A 21175-nucleotide genomic window follows, 5' to 3' on the forward strand; every position below is an offset into this window, starting at 1 on the left:
GCCTCCCGGGTTTAAGTGATTCTTGTACCTCAGCCTCCTGAGTAGCTGGGACTATAGGTGCCCACCACCATGCCCAGCTAATTTTTGTATGTTTAGTAGGGGTTTAGATGGGGTTTAGATGGGGTTTCACCACGTTGGCCAGGCTGGTCTCAAACTCCTGACCTCAGGTAATCTGCCCGCCTCAGCCTCCCAAAGTGCTGGGATCACAGGCATGAGCCACTGTGCCTGGCTGACTTTGCTTTTCTAAGCCTCAGTTTCCTTATTTGTAAGAAGTTCCTAATACCTACTTTATAGGGTTGGTTGTTGCTGAAGACTAAGATAAGACACATAAAATGCTTCCAAAAAGGTCACCTAAGATGCTATAGATGCTAAGATGCTATATGCCCCATAGATGCTACTAACACACACAGACACACACACACATATATATATCTATATATATCTATATCATATATATATTTGGTATATATGCTGTACAACCAAAAACCCAAAATACTTACACGTTTGTTTGGAAGATTAAAGATGTGAGCTGAGCAGTGTGAACATGTATGACATGCAGCAGGTGCTACTTAAGTCTTCTCTAGCTCCTTGTCTCGCTTCCCACTTTTTACTTCTGAGTACCCCATATAAACAGAGGACACTGAGCCATACATGAGAACACCATACCATGGGACTTTTAATTAGAACAGAGACATGTTTCGTACAGGCTGAAAAACCAGAAACCCCGGGAAGGTTATGCTTAGCTTTGGAGACCAGAAATCAAGCAAGCCATGGCTGCTGTGTCACTGGGCAGAGGACAGGGTCCCAGGATGCTAGAGGACACAGCAGCTTCTTTCCCTCTGATGTGGATGCTCCAGGCAGAGGCTGTCTGCTCAGGCTGAGCTGGGCTCATGGTGGGTCCTCGGGTTGGGAATTTTCCAGAGGAGATTCGCAGGCTCCAATGTAGAGAAATGGCCTTGGGGTGCAACACGTCCCCTAGGCCAATGTGGTGGATTATGCTAGGTCCTTGGCCAATCATTGCTTGAAGAAATAGCTAAGAATTGGGAGAAAAAATATACAGTGCGGAGGGAAGTTCTTACAGCGTAGGACCCCCGAGAAAAAGCTACCAAGGGAATGTTGGACATTGAGTCAAGCCAATCTGAGCTCAAGGGAGCTTGGGCATGTCAACTCCCCCCCTCCTGGGCCTCAGTTTTCTCCTCTGAAAAGTGGCAATATGACCTATGTCACTGGATTGTTTGAATGATTGTACAAAAATATAGCCTGACAATGAACAGTGGTTAAATCCAGAGCAGGGCAAGGTAAGCCCATCTTGGTCTCTCCCGTGATGACTTTGGACCACGGGGCTTGGAGAGAACTTCAAACTAAATACAGAGGGCTTTAACCCAGGATACAAGAGTTATCAAGGTGACAGCAACTTGAGGTCTCCCATATATGACTGTGGGACTCACGACTGTGACCTCACTCTGCAAATGAAGTCCAGGCCCTACTTTTTTGTTTCCTTCCTTGGTTGACACCCTTTAATCTACAGTCAGCAGAAGACACAAGGGACAATATATCCAACAGTATGGAGTCTACAGCATCAGGGCTTGGGCCCCCATTTCCTACATCTTGCAGATAATATATAGGACAAACCCCATTTTACAGATGACGAGACTGAGGCTAGAGACCCATCCTATTTCATTCAGACTGACACAAAGGCCAAAGAAACACATAGGAATACCATTGTAGTCTTTTTGACTTGGCTCGTTAGAAAATGAGGCATAGCTTTTCTTGGCCAGAAAGAGAAAGGGTTTGCAATTTTTCTTTCTTCATTTTTTTGTCAAGGAATTGTGACTTTTTAATAGACGTTGGTTCGTGTGTAAGCATTTTATTCAATTAATTTCCATCTAAATGAGGTTTTCTCAGAGATAACCAGTGTTTTAGTTCCTGGTTTGAGCCTAATTTGTGTGACCGAAGCCTCCATTTCTGCCAACTTCAATTTGCTTGGTGATTCTAGCACTCATTACCTGGGCAGTAACGCCCCTGCTGCAGACAGCAGCACCCAGAGCTGGGAGATGGACCAATTCTCAATAGCAATTCAGGGAAAGAGGTGGTCCTTCTCTTTTCCCAATATTACTCAATAAATAGGAAATAAATTATTAAATAAACCATGTTCTGATGGGGGTCCCCCATCATGGTATTTACAATGCAAAACAACACCCATCAAAAGAACTAAACACACACACACACACACACACACACACACACACACAAACTTTAACTCCAAAAACAACAACCACAGATGGAGGAGAGATGACATTTGCGTCAGTATCATTGGCTCATTGGTGCAGAAGTGAGAACAAGGTTTCAATAAAGCATTGCTCAATGACATTGAATCTAGCAAAAGTTTCTCAGCTGGACTCGGCTGGCTGGTGTGGGAGGAGGCATGTTTGGAGGAATCCTGTTTTTTGACTTGTTTTACTAAGTCGAAAGACGAAATTTTCTGTTCAGCTAAAGGGGAAAGCGGGGCAAGACACATGTGCATGAGACCATTTTGAACATTGTGAAAAAGAAGAGGGGAAAAGAAAACAGCAGAAGAGAAGATGAAAGTTGGACTGGAGAAGGAAGACAATGTGCTTTCTTTGCCTTTGAGAGCACCCTGAATTTTGGCCTCTCCAAGAAAACCCTTTTGCAAAAGAGGATGACTCTGAGCAAACGAAGTGATGGAGCTCTCTGAGACTGAGACCTTTGTTCTAATATCTTAATTTTATTCTGCTTCTGAAAGATCAACTGTCCTTCAAAGAAGGGAAGGAAAGCAGATAGGAATATGGTCAAACCTCAATGAACCAGGATATTACTAAGTGGGGGCTTTGAGTTAATTAGCATTGCCTAATTAACTGAAGGGAGATCAAATCTTGCTTTTCGTTTTTACTCTCATAATGGAGAACCTCCTAAAAATGTTTGAGGCTCTTTTCCTTTTCTCTCTGGGTCTTAGTGAAGCTCCCTCTGTCTTGGGGACACTCTCAGGCCTCAGGCCAACATTTTGAATTTTTATCCCCCAAACCCCTCCTTTTCACAGAGGTGGGAACTTTGCCCTGGGGAAAGGGAACAATGTATCCAGTTTCTGTCATCCAGCGCACTTCCATAGCGGGAAGGTCAAAGTCTTGGGATGCATGGTCCTTGACCTCAAGCCACATCCCCCTCCCATTTTGGATGTTGGTTTTTGAGATAAATCCTCACCACGAGTAGCATCCTGGTGATCTGTCATACTCCTTGGAAGCAGAAGGTAATGAGGGTGAAATGGGCGAAGGAACAGCAATACCAGGAATGGGAGGTTCTGGTTAATCAAGGTTACCAGTGCCTCAACAAGCACACTGTTTTTGGATAGAAAAAAAGGAAATGTAAAAGAAAGTAGAGAAATACACTGAGAGACAGAGACAGAGAGAGAGAGAGAGAGAGAGAGAGAGAGAGAGAGAGAGAGAGAGAGAGATTTTCCAGAAGCAGGCATTTAAGCAGCCTTCTTGTAAACTTCCCCCAGGAAAGGGGCAGTCCCTTGCTTTGGGTTAGGGCTGGGTAGTCACATTGCCAGGGAAACAACCAGGGATGTTGCAAAAGTCTCACCAAACCCAAAGCTGGACCAGACAAGCTGGCAATTGTAAGGCAGTGGACAGTGACTTTGGAAAGGGCAAGAGCTGTCTCTGGCCAGCAGACAGAAGACACTGCCAGTTGGTCAGATAAGCAGAACTGATGACCTTTGGATCCTGGGCCCTTCCAGGATGGGTTTGGAAATGACCTTCTTGGCAGGGTCCTGTGGAACATCTGGCTGCTCCTTCCACCATTTTTTTTTCTACTTTTAGAAATAGCTTTGTGCTTTCCCCTGATGGAACAGCAAGATATCGTAGATAAAGGGTTGGTGGTTCTCAAGCAAGATGGCTGACGCCTCTTCCCAAGGTAGCCTTCAGATCTCAGGGGAACGCAGAGAAATTAGGTACTGTGGAATGGAAGCATGTGTAACATACATGAAACCAACTAGGTATGCTCAGAGAAGCTGGGGAGTGATCTTGCTATGTGCCTTGGAGTGAGGGTGAGATCAAGGTGCATCTTCCCTCAGTCAGCTCTATTTCTGCCTCCAGTCTCATGGTGTGAGCACCTTGTCAACCCCAAGTGCCATTCCAGTAATAAACCAGATGTCATTTTTATCCACCATGGCCCTCAAAATACAAGACAACTACTTCAGTAAGTACTCAACTGAAGCCTCATCAGTCTGCTAGGAGATAGCACATCTGTCTCCAATCTGGTGCCTCCCTAAGGGACGTTCACAAGGGATTTCGACTTTGTGCAGCCTTGGCCCCATTTGCCAACTTTCGACTCCAACCCCTACCTAAGTTGCAACTCCACTGTGTCAATTCATCACCCTAGCTCATAAGCCTCTGGGCTGTTTGCATCTTTTTGATACCCCTGTGAGGTACCTGGGGGACAGGAGGCTGGGGCACATGCCTGACCCTCCTGGACACTGGGTTAAGTGATGAATTTTGGGACTGATGTGCCTCCTTCTGGGCCAACTCCAGGGTGTTCCAGGCTTAGAGCCTTCAGGGAGAAAGCCAATAGCCCACTCACCTTTGGCCTCTCAAATCCCATCAATAAAAACAGCAGAAAAGGGAGATGCACAAAAATAATTTAGGAGATCCCCCCAACACACACACACACACACACACACACACACACACACACACACACACCTCTGTATAAATAAATAAATAATTCAATACTGCTAATGGCAAGAGAGACAGTCATCACATAAATAAATAAATAAACAGATAAATAAATAAATAAAAAAGGTTTGCTAGGAGCCCCAGGCAAAATGGTCCCCTAGAGTTGTCTCGATGAAGGCAGTCCGAACACGAGGCTCTGATGCCTCTCACAGCTGTCCTGCTAAGATTTTTGGTGGCTCTGGGAAGCCTTTGTCTCCATGGAGGGAGACTGAAGTCAAGTCTGGGTTCCTGGGCAGGGATGAGGGTTATTTACAGTGGCTGTACATGCCCTCCCCGGGGCACCTGCCCCTGTCCCAGGCACCTGCCATCTGGCCTTCTGTGGTGACAGCACTGGCATCCATTAGTCTTTGTGGGCGGGGCTTAGGTCTTGGCCAGAGGCCTGGTATAGGGAGGCCGGGTCGTCCACCGCTGCCTGGGGCCCTCGCTCCTCTCTTCTGATGGAGGAAGGGCTGTCGTGGTGGTGGCTGCCTGGCAGTCTCAAGCCCCATGGATTAATAGGATGGGAAAGATTGGGTAGAGGAGATGTCACTGCTTCCAAGAAAAAGGACTATTTTCCAAATGTTTTCCCTGGGGTGGGAGGGATAAAGAATGTTTGGCCCCTGCTTCCCCATAACCCAAAATATCCAAAAGCTGGGACTGGTCCTCTCTCCCTCGCTCCCTCCATGCCCTGTCCCACTGCTGTTGCCACCACAAACTTGAAACTCACCCACAAGCCTCCGGAAAGCCAGTCAGCTGGTGAGGGGGATGCCCAAGAGTTTATTTTAAGGATCTTATTCCTCACCTCCCTGTTCTTAGCGCCTTCTGTGGATGAAGCAGCTGGTGGTATTTGTGTATCGGAGATCAGCTTACCCTCTCTGCCCAGTCCCAGCCACGGGGGACTTGGGGTGAAGGCAGAAATAAAGGTGGGTCTTTCCCAAGCTGACAAGAAACCTTAGAAGCCAGCAGGAGCCCAACACATGGCACATCCAAGCCCCTCTCCCCGGCACCCTGGATTCGGGTCTTTTCCCCCAAACCTGAGCTGCTGTGCCCCATCCTGGTAAAATTCCTGAGAGGCAAGGGGAGTGGCTTAAGCTGAAGGGTGGGTGGGTAGGTGCCAGGCTGCACTGGGTGGCATCCAGGGCGTGGCAGCCTGGGCAGAGGGGAGGGGGCTGGCAGGCGCCAACCCGAGGGTAAGGCCAGACTGGCTGGCGCTGGGGCCTGGCAACCGGCCATGGCACTGGGGAATGTTCAGCAGATGGTCCCGTGGAATTAAGTTGGTGCCAGCTAGTGGGGCTGAGGCATATTTGGGAAGTGGGGCTGGAGACCAACCAGTCCTGACTCTTCCACTATCTCCTTTCTTGTGAGGTTGCAGGGCCCCTGTGAACAGCCAAGAGGTGTTTTGTGTCAGCCATGCAGTGGCCTCTCCACAGCTGGGATCTGCTGGGCTCTGTCCCCTTACCATGCTGAGATATTGGGAGCAGCAGACTGACCCCTTCCTTTTAGCTATCTATCGTCTTAACCATCTCCTATCTCCTGACACCTCCCACCAAGTCAAATGTCCATGTGTGGTGTTCAAGGATATCCCTTCTTCTAGGACCCAAGTGTCTTCCAGCCTTTGCTCTGGTCTGTTTGAGGAAGTTAAAGGCCTGACCCCCTTATCTTCAACCTGAACTGCCATTGGTCTCCTCCTTCACCTCTCCCCGACATGGGGGTCCATCCACCTGCAGCCATGAGGTTGGAGGAGGGGAGCATCCGGGGAGGTGAAGAGAATTACCACGGGCCTCCTGTGAGCAGTGGAGGAGAAGAACTGTCTCTACATTTTCCTGGCCAGAGCTCAGTTTTTGAGTCACAGACCCATTGCTTCTTACAAAACCTTGAGGTTTTCTTTCCTTTCTTCTTTTTTTGTGCCACAAGATGATGGTTCTCTCCATATGCCCAGGCCTGAGCTGGGCCCCAGGGTGGTGCTGGTAGAGGCTCCTAGCAGGTTGATCTAGAGAGTGAAACCCCCGTACCCTCTTCTCCTCTTCCCCTAGGCAAGCAGGAAGGACAAAGTATAGGAGCCCTCACTATCTGTCACCAAGGAGAAGGCGGTGAGGGCAGGTGGTTGGGGGAGGCTGGCAGCGTGAAGGGGCCCCCAAGGGCAGCTGGCTCAGGGGCACTTAGCGCCTCGTGCTGGAGTAGCTGTCTGCTGAGCTGTAGCTCCGGCTCCGGCTCCTGCTCCGGCTCCGGCTCCTGCTCCTGTTCCGGCTCCGACTGCGGGAGCCCAGGCTAGGGCTGCGGGAGCTAGAGCTGCTGCTCGTGCGGGTCCGGCTCCGGGTCCGGGTCCGGGTCCGGGTCCGGCTCCGGCTCCGGCTCCGACTCCGGCTCCGGGAGTAGCTGCGGCTGGCTGAGCGGCTACTGCTGCTGCTGTACCAGGAGGAGGTGCTGCTGAGGCTGCCGGACGAAGAGGGGCTGGGCCGATAGTAGGGGATGGGGCGTTTCCGGGCACTGCAGAGACCAGCGAGAGGAGGGATGAGGGCCGGTCCCTCCCTGCCTCCCCGCAGCGAGCCCCAGTCTTGCCCCAAGGGAAACCAGTATCCTCCCTTTTCCCAGTCCCTTAGGAAAAAATACTCCCTTTCCACTTCTCTTGCAGTCCTGAGAACACATTAAAGTCTCAGCTTAGTGCTAGTATGTCTTGAAAAATGATTATCTCACTTTTTTCTTCCCACCACGAAGCAAGCCTGGAGCTCAGAGCCTCCAGCTTGCAACAGAATCTACATCTAAACTTTAATCATAGTTTTGTTTAACTATTTTTACTTTTACTAGAACCATCTATTTATGGTAAAAGAGGCTAATTTTCCATTTACTGTACTGTATCAAGTTTCCTTTAGAAATAAATGTATGAACCTTTGAAAAGGGTCATATCTATTTAAAGAAAATTAAGAATAGTACAGTTGATAAACAGGCAAGGCATACGTGGTCAAGATACTGGTGAATGACTGAAGATTGAGAAACACTGAGTTAGTTAATCAAGATGAATTATTTGAGACTGACTAAAGAAACTAGACAGCCATTTGGAAATGCCACTCTCTATCTTAGCTTTCCTCTAAGTTGACCCTAAAGATAATAATAATACCAACAACTTGTATTTTGTGTTTATTATCCTGGCCACTTACTAGCTATGTGATGTTGGATCAAGGGAGTGGGTTTAGAAATTATGCTAGGAATTATATTGTATTGTATTATATTATATTAATTACATTTTTTCAGACAAGGTCTCGCTCTGTCACCCAGGTTGGAATGCAGTGGTGCGATTGCAGCTCACTGCAACCTCCACCCTGCTGACTCAAATGATCCTCCCACCTCAGCTCCCAAGTAGGTGGGACCACAGGTGCACACCACCATGCCTGACTAGTGTTTTGTATTTTTGGTAGAGACAGGGTCTTGCCATATTGCCTAGGCGGGTCTCAAACTCCTGAGATCCAGCAATCTGCCTGCCTTGGCCTCCCAAGGGTTTAGGAATTCTTTACAAGCTGAGGCAGGGTGCCCTGTGGGATATTTGAGAAGGGGACTCCATCACCCCAGCCTTGCTATCTGGGACACACATTCTTTTTCCTCCTCCCAGTCATCTCCAGGGAGGATCCCTGATTCCTCAGTCCACTCTCTGGACTCAGTGGCAGATGCTTGGAAGGCCAGCAGGAAGAGCCCAACCCAATCTTAGGGTAGCATTCAACCATTCTCCCAGCTTTCAAGGCCTGAGAAATTTGCTTGCACTCACTCTGCTAGAGCTTTTCTCTTCTGAGGCCTTGCCTGTTCCAGGAAAGGTATCCACCTATTCTGACCAATCAACAACGGCATATTGTGTGCTCTGCATTTAAGTTTATAAAGCTCATTCATATCTTTTTGCCCCTTTTCATTTCATCCTCATACTTCTGGGAGTTATTTCCTCCAATATCTCATGGATGAGAAAACTGAGGCTCAGGAAGGTAAGAGCCTTTCCTACGTCACCTGCAAAGTGGCACATCCAGGATTCCACTCCAGATCCAGCGCTCTCTGACTTATCCACTGTGGCTCCCTCTAGGTCCCTTTGGCACCTAAGCAATCCTATTTGCCCTCTCCACACTTGGTTCAAGGTATAATTACGTATAGGTTTATTTAAGCCTGACAGCTGAGTGTACAGGTCTGAGGGTAGAGGTCTGTCTCTACTGCTCCGGATCCACTCCCAGGCCAACGTCCCGCCACATTGCTTTGGCCTCCATTCCCTGGCCTGATGCCACTCTCTCCCCCAGCTCCGCCTCCCCGGCCCCAGCTCCACCCTCAGGCTTTGGCCACACCCCCAGGCCACACCCGATTCTTAAGGCTGGCCCCGCCTCCTTCTTGCAGGTCCTGCTGGTTGAGCTGGGAGACTCAGTCCCACGGCTTTGAACAGACATATAATTTCAATGATGTTGGGGTTGGGGGGACCTTAAAGTCGCACAATCCTGAATCCCAGACCCAAGAAGGCCTAGGGAGAGCCCGAGGCTCGAATGAATAAGAATGGGAGTAGGAACGAGGGTGAAGATGGGTCCCGCTTTCCCCCTGGCCTCACCTAGTTATCCTCCGGGCCTCCAGGTGGCTCGGAGAGTCTCTCCGGCGCTTCCTCATGGGCGAGTAGGACCTACGTCTCCGACGCGCTCGCTCGCGCTCCCGCTGCTGCGAGTCCTTCTCACTGTATTTGGGATCCCGCTCCCTGAAGGGGTGCGGGAGGTTACTGGGGAGCTGGGGCTGGGCTGGATTTTCTGCGTGAGCGCGTGGGAGAGGGACACTCCCTTTCCCACCTGACTGGGTCAGGGGATGGGGTATGCACGTTGCTGCAATGGAAACCGTTGAGGGAGGATGACGGGGCTGCGGGAAGAGTCTGCGAGGGTTGTTAGTACCGTAGGGGTGGGGGCTGGGCGTGTGCAGGGGTGTCAGCATTTGCAGGTGGGCATCACAGCGGTGCAGGTGCTGCAGGGGTGAGGATGTGAATGTTACGCAGGCGCTGGTGCATGGGTAAGAACTGGGGGCTCTGAGTATAGGGATGGTCGGTAGAGGCTGAGAGCTGGGCATGTGAATTCTCGGGTATGTCTGTGGGAGTGTTTGGCCTGGAGACATTAGGAAACAAGGGTATATTTGGTGCCTCGCTGCCACTCCTGACTGGACAAAGGGAACTGTAAGAATGCTGAGTCAGGGTCAGACCTAAGAGGAGGAAGGCCCGAGAACGGGAGGCGGGGCCAGAGAGGAGGATCAGAGCAAAGGGGGTGGGGCCTTGGACGGGCCTAATTTGAGGGGCGGGGCCGGTACCTGCTGGGGCTGTAGCGGGAGTAGCTGGGGCTGCGGCGGGAGCGAGAGCTTCTGCTGGGCGGGCTCCTCTTGCCAGACTTGGAGGAATAGCTGGGAGAACGGGAGTAGGACCTGGGGGAGAGGTAACAGCCTCTGAGGAGCCTGCTGAATGTCCGCCTGGGTTGTCCAAGACGGCTTGCGCTTTATTGGGCGGGTCCCTGGGCAATGACCTTTTTCTTTCTGGAAGCCAGGCAGAGGAACTGGGCCCCAATCGAAGAATGAAAGTCCCTCCCCACTGGGTGGTTAATAATAATACCAACAACTTCTATTTTGTGCCTACTCTCCCGGCCACTTACTAGCTTTCTTAGGGTTAGGTACTATTATCAATTTCTTTTTTGCAGAGGAAAGCTGGACTCCCTGAATTTATGGGCTGATTTGTTTGGATAGAATCTTCCAGTTTCTGAGATTTCACGTCTCATTCTGCTACATTATTATTCTACATGAGGCAATCAAGCAATTACCAATAGCTATTGAAACTGGGTAGTAGAATGCAAAAATGGCCATAATTTTTCTTCTCCCAGTGTCCACATCCCCTGCAATGTGACTTTGCAGCTCCTTTCACTGAGAGGAATACTCTTGAATCTGTACTGGTCTTGTGACTTGCTATGGCTAATAGAATAGCAGAAGGGATGCTAATCACTTCAAAGCCTTGCACAATACTGCGCTCTCTCTTGGAATTCTGCCAACACCATGTGAACAAACCAAGACAGGCCTGCTGGAGGAGGAGAGACCACATGGAGCAGAGATGAGTCAGCTGGGGTCTTTCAAACCCTCCACCCCCCAGCCAACCCACCAGCCAACCCAATCAAAGGCATGTAAGTGAGCCCAGTGAGATCAGAAAAACCATCCAGCTGAGCCCAGCCCAATTGCTGATCCACAGGATCAGGAACTAAGTAAGCACTTGTTTTAAAGATGCTAAGTTTGGGGATAATTTTTTATGCAGAAGTTAATTGATACACATTAGCTCATTCTCATGCCAATAGCAGCAATAATAACTGATACTCATTATGTTCTGTGTACTGTTCTAAGTGTCTTATAGTCCTCAGAACAATCCTTTCTGGTAAGAATTGCTATTTTGTCATATTGCAGATGGGAAAACTGAGGTTCAGAGAAGTTAACTGACTTTCCCAAGGCCACCAGCTGGAAATGGGCAAAATGAGTATTCAAACCTAAGTTCATCTGACTTCTCTCCCCCATTGGTCAAAGGACCTCTGCAATTAACTAGTTTCCTAAGGAGAAAGGTGCTGCAGAGCAAAGGTCAAAACCACACTCACCTTTTTTCAGAAGAGGTGGATCGGCTTTGGGTGTACCTGGGGGAAGCCCTGGGATTTGGGGATCGGGACGAGTGACTGGAGGATCGGGTGCTGGCATAGGAGGAGCTGCGGGAGCACCCTTTCCTGGGTGAACCCCGGGCTGTGGATGGGACCAAACTGGACTTCTTCACTTCGGCACATTCCAGACACGGTGACTGAAATCCCCTGCAGGAGGGAAAATGTCCATGAGCACCGACTGCCCACTACTCTGGGAGCATCTTGTGTGAATACCTCCCTACCTTGGCTTAGGCTGTGGTGCTCTCATAGAACCCTCCTTGCCCCTTTTCCCATCCTATTGTCTCTGGAAAGACTTCCCAGGCCACATATGTTAGAGGAGTAGAGATAGAAGATGCCTTAAAAGTAGGCAATTCAGGTTCACATTTCCTCAAGTGTGAAACACACACCACTGGAGCCACAAGTCATCAGGCATGGGCATGATGGTAAGTAACATCAAATTACATGGTGAGAAATTTATTCCCTGTCTAGTCTTTTTCTGTCCTTCTGATTACATTAATGAGAAAGCCCCCATTGGGTGCTGGTCAGTTTGTAACACCTCTCTAACACTTTGTAATCTCTGTAAGAGAGAGAAGTACACCTCAGACTCAGCCTTGGGTAGGCAACTGCAACTAGTAGGATTAATCCATTGTTTTAATCATATGCATTTTTATAGGTACTTTTTATTTAGGCTATGTGATTCTTTTTTTTGGTTTGTTTGTTTGTTTCGAGACAGAGTCTTGCTCTATCACCCAGGCTGTAGTGCGATGGCGTGATCTCGGCTGACTGCAACTTCCACCTTCCGGGGTCAAGCAATTCTCCTGCCTCAGCCTCCCGAGTAGCTGAGATTACAGGCACGTGCCACCATGCCCAGCCAATTTTTGTATTTTTAGTAGAGATGGGGTTTCACCATGTTGGCCAGACTGGTCTCAAACTCCTGACCTCACATGATCCACCCGCCTTGGCCTCCCAAAGTGCTGGGATTACAGGTGTGAGCCCCCGTGCCTGGTCAAGGACATTTGATTCTAATTTTCTATTTCAGATAGTAATGTAATTTTCCTTTTACTTATATATTAAAAAATGAGTTTATTAAAGTAAACAGGAATATCAGTAGTACGTGGATATGGTAAAAATCAAGATGACTTGTTGTTGGTTTGGTTTTGGGAGATTTTGATGTAACCCATTTTGCAGATGGAGGACTTGAGACCTCCCAAAAGACAGAGGCTTCAGGATTATCAGAAGGTTGGGGTGCTGTCTTCTGTACTCCCGCCCTGCCTAGGGCCAGGCTGACCTCCGTTAGGCGCTCAGTGAAGGCATATTTATTTGGATTGGGCCAAGAATCAAGTTCAAATCACATTAATATGGTTTTCAAGGCTCACGATGACCTGGCCCCTGCTCACCCCTCTGATCTCAGGTCTTGACTCTTTCCTCTCCTGACTCCAGCTGTCTTAGACTACTTGTTCCTCCTGAGATATCCCTATTCTCTTCCTTGTCTCCCGGCCTCAGAACATTCTGACTGTCTGCAAACCCTCTCCCATTCCCTCTTCATCTGGCAACTCCTACCTACGATTCTGGCTTTAACCTGACCTCACCCTTTCTGGAAAACCTTGCTTGACACCCCCTGTCCCCTGTCTGGGTTGGGTGACCTCCAATGTGTTACCACAGACCTTAGTTCCTATGTTTCTCCCATCCCTATAGACTTATTTAGTCTTATATCTTATACTTGTAGGCTGTCTCTTCTGTCCCAGATATTGAGCTCCTTGGGGACAACTCCCTGGGGACCTTTTCAGTGTTCAGAGAATTTCACAAGTATCATTTCATTCCCAACAACCTTCTGAAGCCGACGCTATTATTTATTTATTTAATTTTTGAGACAGTCTCACTCTGTCACCAGGCTGGAGTACAGTGACATGATCTCGGCTGACTGCAACCTCCACCTCCAGGGTTCAAGCAATTCTCCTGCCTCAGTCTCCCAAGTGGCTGGGACTACAGGTGCGCACCACCACACTCAGCTAGTTTTTGTATTTTTAGTAGAAATGGGGTTTCACCTTGTTGGCCAGGATGGCCTTGATCTCTTGACCTCGTGATCCGCCTGCCTCAGCCTCCCAAGGTGCTGGGATTACAGGTGTGAGCCACTGCACCCAGCAACCAATGCTATTATTACCCCCAGATTTACAGAGAAATATCAGAAGGGTTTGTTATTTGCTCAACACCACCCAGAGCCCCAAACCCTGATCTGTGCAGCTCCAGAGCCCACACCCCTCCCACCTCACCAGTTCCCTACCTTCAGCGTCTATGGTTCCTTTGATTTAGAGCTGATGTCTCTTCCACTCAGTCCATATTTATTGAGCCCTCTCTGCTCATAAGTGGCATGACATAAATAGCTGTGGACTCAACCATCATTTATATTTCAAAGTGAAAGGCTGGGTCTAAATTATTTAATTTGGTTATCCATGGAGATCAAATTAAACAGGTAACTGCTAGATGTCTCTCAGGCTTTAGTTCCTCTTTGGGGGATATGTTTGTATTTGAATCCTGGTGCTGCCACTTATTAACTGAGTTTCTCAACCACTCTGAGTCTCAGTTGCCCCATCAGGTAAAAAAAGGGTTACAAATAGTACTATCCCATAAAGGTTTTGAGGAGCTCAGGAAGATTATTTCTGGAAAGCATTTGGCAGTGTACTTAGCATGTGATTTGGGCTCAATGAATATGAACTGCCGTTATTATTGTCGTGGTTACCGCTATTTCAACTTTTCCTGCATAATAGCACTGCAGTATATCAGTAAACATGTATCCTCCTCCTCCCTTCTGGGAACTTCACTGCCTGTTCTTGGAGACACTGATATTCGCTCTGGCCCAGCTCAGGTTCTCAGCCAAGCATGGGCGTGAGCTGAGGCCAGGGATGACCTGGGGCAGGCAAACTGGAAGACTGTTCTGCATGTGAATGTCAAGCTGTTTGTCCAGGACTGAAGTGGGGTAGTGTTAGGGACAAAGAGTACTCTGTCTTTGAAGAAGCTGTTAGCTGCTTCAGTGCTAAGGCTTTTTAGTCATCTTTTGAAAATCTTGGCTACATGGAACAAAGGCAAATTCCCACCCTCAGAAGTAGAAAAACCTCACCGTTAGCATGACAGAGGGCATCAGCAAAGCTTTTCCACCCATCCTGCACCTGTGCATCTGCCCCATTAATTATAAGCTCCTGAGAAAAAGGAGACTGTTCCATTTTATATCCCCAGCACCAGGCTGAGTGTCTGGTAGAGAAGACTTGCCTGATAAACAAGTTGAGGAATAAATAACAGAATGAATGGTACAGACTAAGTGATGAGTAAATTTTAGTAGCTATTATGATGACAGTACCCTCAGTGATTAGCATTTTGTTGTGATTTCTTCAGTGAGAGAGTAAGCGGGTGACGAAGTAGAATTACAACTGGCTCATATGCAACTGTATGGAAGAGTTTTCTGCAGGAAAACTGTATCTAGTGAGTGTGTTAAAATGGGTTAAAAAATGGAGACATCTCAATGTTCTCTGATATGTTGATAAATTATACTATGGTATATCTGTATCTATAATTAATACACTTTATTTTTTAGAGCAGTTTTAGTTTCATAGCACAATTGAATGGAAAGCACAGGGAGCTCCCATATACTTCTTGCTGCTACACATGCACAGCCTTATTCCCCACTATCTGCATCCTCCACCAATGTGCTCCATTTGCTACAATCAATGAACCTCCCCTGACACATCATTATCACCCAGAATCTATAGTTTACATCAGAGTACCCTGCTGGTGTTATACATTCTATGGATTTGGACAAATGTATAATGAGAGTTATCCACCATTGTAGTATCACACAGAGTAGTTCCACTGCCCTAAAAATCCTCTGTGCTCTGCCTATTCATCCCTCCCTCCCCTCACCCTCTGGCAACCACTTATCTTTTTACTTTCTCCATAGGTTTGCCTTTTCCAGAATGTCATACAGTTGGAGCCATGCAGTGTGTCACCTTTTCACATTGGCTTCTTTCACTTAGTAATATGCATTTACGTTTCCTCCATGTCTTTTCATAGCGTGGTACCTCATATCTTCCGAGCACTGAATAGCATTCCATTGTCTGGACATATCACAATTTATGTATTCACTCACCTACTGAAGGATATCCTGGTTGCTTCCAAGTTTTAGCAATTACGAATAAAGCTGTTGTAACATCCAAGTGCAGGTTTTTATGTGGAGATAAGTTTTCAATTCATTTGGGTAAATACTGTGATAAGTTCTTAAATGACAGTGACTTACAATGAATTTAATGTTAGACTTTTTCTTTCTTTTTTCTTTTGAGATGGAGTTTCCCTCTTGTTGCCCAGGCTGGAGTGCAATGGTACAATCTCGGCTCACTGCCACCTCCGCCTCCAGGGTTCAAGCAATTCTCCTGCCTCTATCTTCCGAGTAGCTGGGATTACAGGCATGCACCATCACACCCGGCTAATTTTGTATTTTTAATAGAGACGGGGTTTCTCCATGTTGGTCACGCTGGTCTCAAACTCCCGACCTCAGGTGATCTGTCTGCCTCGGCCTCCCAAAGTGCTGGGATTATAGGCGTGAGCCACCACGCCCTGCCAATGTTAGACTTTCTTCTAAGATTATTAGTAAAATTGTCATCTGTTTTTCTGCCTGCTTAGCCTCCATCTCTTCTGATACCAATAACCTGGCTTTTCCTGCGGAGGAATGTGGGAAGGTTCTATTCATTAGCCCTAGGGATGGCATGTGACACATTCTGGCCAAGAGCGTGTCATCCCCTGGGACAGTGATGAGCAGATGACCTAAGCTGGGCCAAACAGAACCAATGAGCATCTGCCCTGGTGTCTTGCTGAAATCTTTGAGAAAGAAGCATTGTTCTCCTGTTGCCTGGCTAAACTGATAGAATGTTAGCTGCTTGGCATATTTGACAACGTTTTGGGAGGATCTGCTTGAGAATAAGGCCAGTAGAATGAGGAAGCAGAATAAGAGATGTAATGAGAAAGACAGATTTCCAGCAACATATTTTTGAGCCCCTGAATCCAGCTGTACCTGAAGCTAGTGCCACTAGCGTTTTAAAACAATTAAGCCAGTCTGAGTTGAGTTTTCTCTCTGTTACAAATAAAAGAATCTTGGGGGTGGAGTAGGGGAGGCTGGGATGAGAGCATGAGAAGGTGGAGCTAAGGTGGAAGACTCTCTATCCCCCACCCCGTGCGGTGCACTGACCTTGACTCTCTGCCCCTGCTGGTTGGGGAGAGATTCTCCAACATGGCCCCCTTGTTCTGGGGTGAGGAGGTGGTGAAGGAGTTCCCTGAATCAGAGGTGTTGCCACTGTTGAGCTCCCGGCTCTTGCTCAAGCCCCCGCTGGGGCTCCCCTTCTCCTGGCCCCGAGACCTGGCTGAGCTGGTTTGCGTGGAGGGTGGCGAGGACGTGTCATTGCCTGAGTCGTACTCCTGGGAACGTCCTCGCGAGGTGGTGAGCGGGCTGGCTGTTTTGGTAAAGAGGTCAGCAGCAGACCCCGACCCAGTGATCTGAAAGCAAAAAGACCCGTTGGACACTGCTGAGCGCTGGGCCCATGGGCTGTGTCTAAATAACCAAGAAATGTTTACCGTCATGATGCACTGTAACGAAAGGAAAGAGAGAGAGAGGAGAAGAAAGAGACGCCAAAAAACAAAAGCACAAATTCCTGAAAGAATACCACAGAAAGGAGATTTTTTCTTTTTTACCCCCTGCTAGGATAACTGGAAGATTTAGGTATCATGCAGAGAAAAAGCATGCGATTCAGGTTAAACAAAAGAAAAAGGAAATTATACAAAATTTAATTTCTAATGAATTAAACAAAAGAGTCAACTCAATAGAAAGGGGGTGTAAACACCCTTAACTCAACCTAAAACAATAATAAAAAATAAAGGAAAGGGAAGGGGAAAAAGAAATGGAACTATGGGCCTGAAAAAATGTATCTTGGAAATTAAAAATAAAAGCAGGTAAAGCCAAAATTTTAAACTTCAACCAAATCCTCAATTAATTTAACAATTTTTGGTTTTGAAAAGAAAAAGTTGCCTGAATAGAACCCTAAACAAATATCACATGGGGAAAAGAAATGAAATAAAGATGAGAGTTTGTTTTTGTTTTTTTAAATATAAAGTCAAGGTCGCAAACTGACATTTTAGCAGTTTTCAACTGAAGGGGAAAAGAAAGGAGGGGACAAAAAAAAATGGAAGTCAAATTAGTCTGACCAAAAATAAATGAAAAAAAGGGTCTCTATAGATATTTGTGTGTGTCCTTTTCCCCTTGTAGAAGGTAGCTAAGGCTCTTGAGTGGCTTCTAATAAATTCTCTCATGTCTTTGCGGATTATATCCACTTACCAAGCAAGAACTCCTCCTTTAGTAGGTAGGTAAGGTGTAAGAGAAAGGGAAGAGCGGGCAACGTGAGTCCATCATTAGAGTCGCAATTGACAAGAAAAAACACACACCTTTCTGCACATCCTCAAACTTGGCCCTGAACTTTGAGTTTTGTTTTTTTTAGTGCCCTTGACAGGTGGGGGCATCAATTCTGTTTGGTTTTGTCATAAAGGGGACCTAACCTAGCCAACCTAATCAATCCCTTAGGGCCCAAGTTGGAGCAGGAAACCCTTGTGGAATATGCCAATGGCAGCTAGAGTATTGCATCTACTACCTAGGTGTGAATATCGAGGGGGCACGAGGGAGGGAGGATGCAAAACAGAGGGCTTTGGAATGAGCTTGGAGATTGGGCTTTGGGGTGACTGGGAATAAAGAGGAGCCCCCAGAACCCTGTCTAGGGTTGATCTAGGACCAATGAAGGAGTAAGGGAGGCTATGGAAAGCCAGCACTTGGGAAGGTGAGCACACTTTTAGAAGCAGGATGGTGGGCGGGGGGCAGGGGGCACGAGGGGCGGTTTCTTTAAATATTCAGACCTGCTGTGGCTGGGATGACACAGTAAGTTTGATGCTGGCCTCTGCCAGCAGTACCACGCTTAGCTGCGGATGGGAGGGACCCCTGCCCTGGGCCTCCTCCAGAGATAACCATCCCTATGGGATAAGAAATCTGGGGGACCAAGAAGGCACCCCCTTAAGACTATTGTCTGCCTCAACCACTCTCTGGATACCTGAGATCCCCGAATTCTCTGTTTAAATGACTCCTATGCCCCTTTCCAGGTCTCTGTAGGCCTCATCCATGGATCCATTCTCCTGCAGGGAGAGCATGCTTCAAGTGTCCACACTCCTAGGTCCAAAGGTAGCTATTTGGACAGAACTTGGATGTTCAGGCTGAGGGGTCTATATGCATGTGTGTAAGCCCCATCATGGTGCTGGATGTGCCAGATTCAGGGAGAGAAAGGGATAGTTCCAGGGCCAGATTCTCCCCGGACTGCTGTGTCACATCCTGGCACTCTGAAATGGTCCAAGATTCTAAAATCATAACTAACTTTCAGATCATTTTGAAGGTATGTTTACCAAGATAACAGAACATATTTTATTAAGTTTGCTGACTTATTTATGAACATTTAGACATCTAATATATGGATCTTCTTCTATAACTTTGCTCTGACCTCACAAATGTTAGGGCAGGCTTCACCATAAAGAGCCTACTCTTTCTCCCAACTTTATCTTGTGCGTCTTGGCCCTAAAGGAGGGGGGACTTCTGGAATTTCTTAAGAACCATTTCTGCCTTCTCAGCAATTGGTCATGTGGGTGAAACACAGACACGTTGGAACTGTGAGAATAGCATAACTCCAGCGCTCAGGATGTCAGCTCCTGGGGCCCGGGAGGCAGGGATTCCTTTGTAGATTCTCCCAGGAGGCTTTGCACACAGGCAAGGTGATAGTCTAGCTTTAGCAAGTTCTGTCCAGCACAGCTGCCATTTTACCTGCATGGCACCTTGGATAGCTTTGCTTTGGGAGAAGGTACCTCAAAATAAGGTTGCTTTAGTGGAGTTTTTTAGAGTGAGACTTTTAAAACAACAATGTAAAGGCCCTGTTCCCATTCAGTCCTCCTATTTATTTGTCTTCTTGTTTTGCATTTTGGATGCCACATCTTTCTCAACTCTGGAGTTCAGTGGTAACACATGTATCTCCACCACCCCTGTCAGGAATATATCATGCCAGGCAACTAGACCCTGAGATCTGTGATCTCTGGCTTGGGCTTGGTACAAGAATGGGATCATGGAATCTTTGCCCCAGAGATGGTGAATGGTTGGTAGCCAGTGTGTTACAAGTGAATCCAGCAAGCCCATCTTGGAGGGAGCTAGGCTGGAAGAACTCAAGGACAGGGGCCTGTGAGTACAATAATTTTCATTATCTTGTGGTTTGCTACCTGGAGGCTGCCAGGCTGGGCCTTTCTCTCCCAGGTACTTGTTCCTAGTCTTGACTATGAATTTCATTTTTCCTGGTGCACCATGGATCCCCATAGGCAAGGATTTCTTGAATGTGAGGCCTCTCCAGGCTAGTGGAATTAGAAGGGGATCTGGCCTTGTTCATCTTCTCAACCCATGCCCTGAGCTCACAGGGATACTTTCAGAGTATTACCACCTGCCTGTGACTTATCTACATGTAACTTCTGTGGTCAGAACTGATAAATCTGCAAGGCATCATACTTTTCCATCATCACCAGAAAACAGGGATAAAGGCACTATTGAAATGTTCTCATTGGGTTAAATTTGGTGCCTGAAAATACCAATTTCTCCTGCATGTTTAAAAGTCCCATTTCTTTGAATGGATCTAAACTCTTTGACATGGATGAGAGTGTTTTTCATACCCCAGCCCTGCCTACTTCACAAATAGCATCTCTTCCACACCTTCCCACCCCAGCCCCCATAACCTAAGCTGACTGATTCAGATTTGAGTTTTCTTGGTTCTGCCATCCCATCTTGTTCTCATCCCAGGCCATGTGCACTTGCCATTTCCTCTGCCTAGAATACTCCTCTCTTCCCCACTTCACATGGCTAAATTTATTCATCCTCCAGGTGTACTATCACCTCTTCTAGAAAGCCTTCTGTCATCCTCCAGACGAGGATAGCGCAATACTCTGTACTGCATTCATTCACTGAATCTTGAATTCACTCACTCATTCAAAAATGAATGTCATTTGTGTGCCACAGCCCTGTTCCTTAGTAGAGTAGTTGCTTATTTTATTGGCCGTCTCTCTGACTGGGTTTGGAGCTTGCTGACGGCAGGGCCATGACCGGTTCAATGTTGTTCCCCAGCATTCACCAGTGCCTGGCACAGCGTAGGCACTCAGTAAATTTTGTCTAATCAACAAGTTTGCTCTCAGGTCACTTGGAAGCCTCTGTGGGCCTGCCTGACTTAATTTATTGTAGAGACAACTGGGTGATCAGGCCCAGGTGGGATCCAGCTTGGTGTCTGCCAGCTTTGGGAATTTGAGAAGAAATCAGCCTCCATCACACTGAGAATCATTCTAGGAACCTTGGGAACCCCTGGCTGAAGCTTGGGGTCTCAAGACCAGCTTGGCTGGGTGTGTGAGCTTGAGAGAACCTCTAGAATCAAACATTTATTTTTATTGATATATAATAGATGTACATATTTTTGGAATATATGTGATATTTTGATACATTCACATAACGTGTAATGATCAGATCAGGATAATAGAGATAGATATCCATCATCTTAAACATTTATCTTTTCTTTATGCTAGCAGCATTCAAATTATTCTCTTCTAAGGCCGAGTGCAGTGACTTATGCCTGTAATTCCAACACTTTGGGAGGCCAAAGTGGGCAGATTACTTGAGGTCAGGAGTTCGAGACCAGGCTGGCCAAC

General features: G+C 47.3%; 1 protein-coding gene across 2 annotated transcripts in view; it reads right to left on the bottom strand.

Annotated features, from left to right (window-relative positions):
- Positions 1-652: 652 nt before the first annotated feature.
- SRRM4 (serine/arginine repetitive matrix 4) overlaps positions 653-21175 on the bottom strand; it is a 178854-nt gene continuing 158331 nt past the window's right edge. The window contains exons 9-14 of one of the 2 annotated variants that reach the window (XR_004439550.1): positions 16611-16915; positions 11345-11548; positions 10032-10142; positions 9298-9438; positions 5458-7217; positions 653-1033 (exon numbers count right to left, since the gene is read on the bottom strand). Coding sequence is in view for 1 of the 2 variants with exons in the window: in XM_033220426.1 (XP_033076317.1) it covers positions 6890-7217; positions 9298-9438; positions 10032-10142; positions 11345-11548; positions 16611-16915 (1089 nt within the window). In the remaining variant the exon portion in view is untranslated. Of the gene's footprint in view, positions 1034-1819; positions 7218-9297; positions 9439-10031; positions 10143-11344; positions 11549-16610; positions 16916-21175 lie in introns of those variants that run through there. The other variant, XM_033220426.1, reaches the window with a different exon arrangement.

This window comes from Trachypithecus francoisi, unplaced genomic scaffold (genome assembly GCF_009764315.1).
Source record: "Trachypithecus francoisi isolate TF-2019V2 unplaced genomic scaffold, Tfra_2.0 Lachesis_group11, whole genome shotgun sequence".
NCBI classification, from domain to species: domain Eukaryota; kingdom Metazoa; phylum Chordata; class Mammalia; order Primates; family Cercopithecidae; genus Trachypithecus; species Trachypithecus francoisi.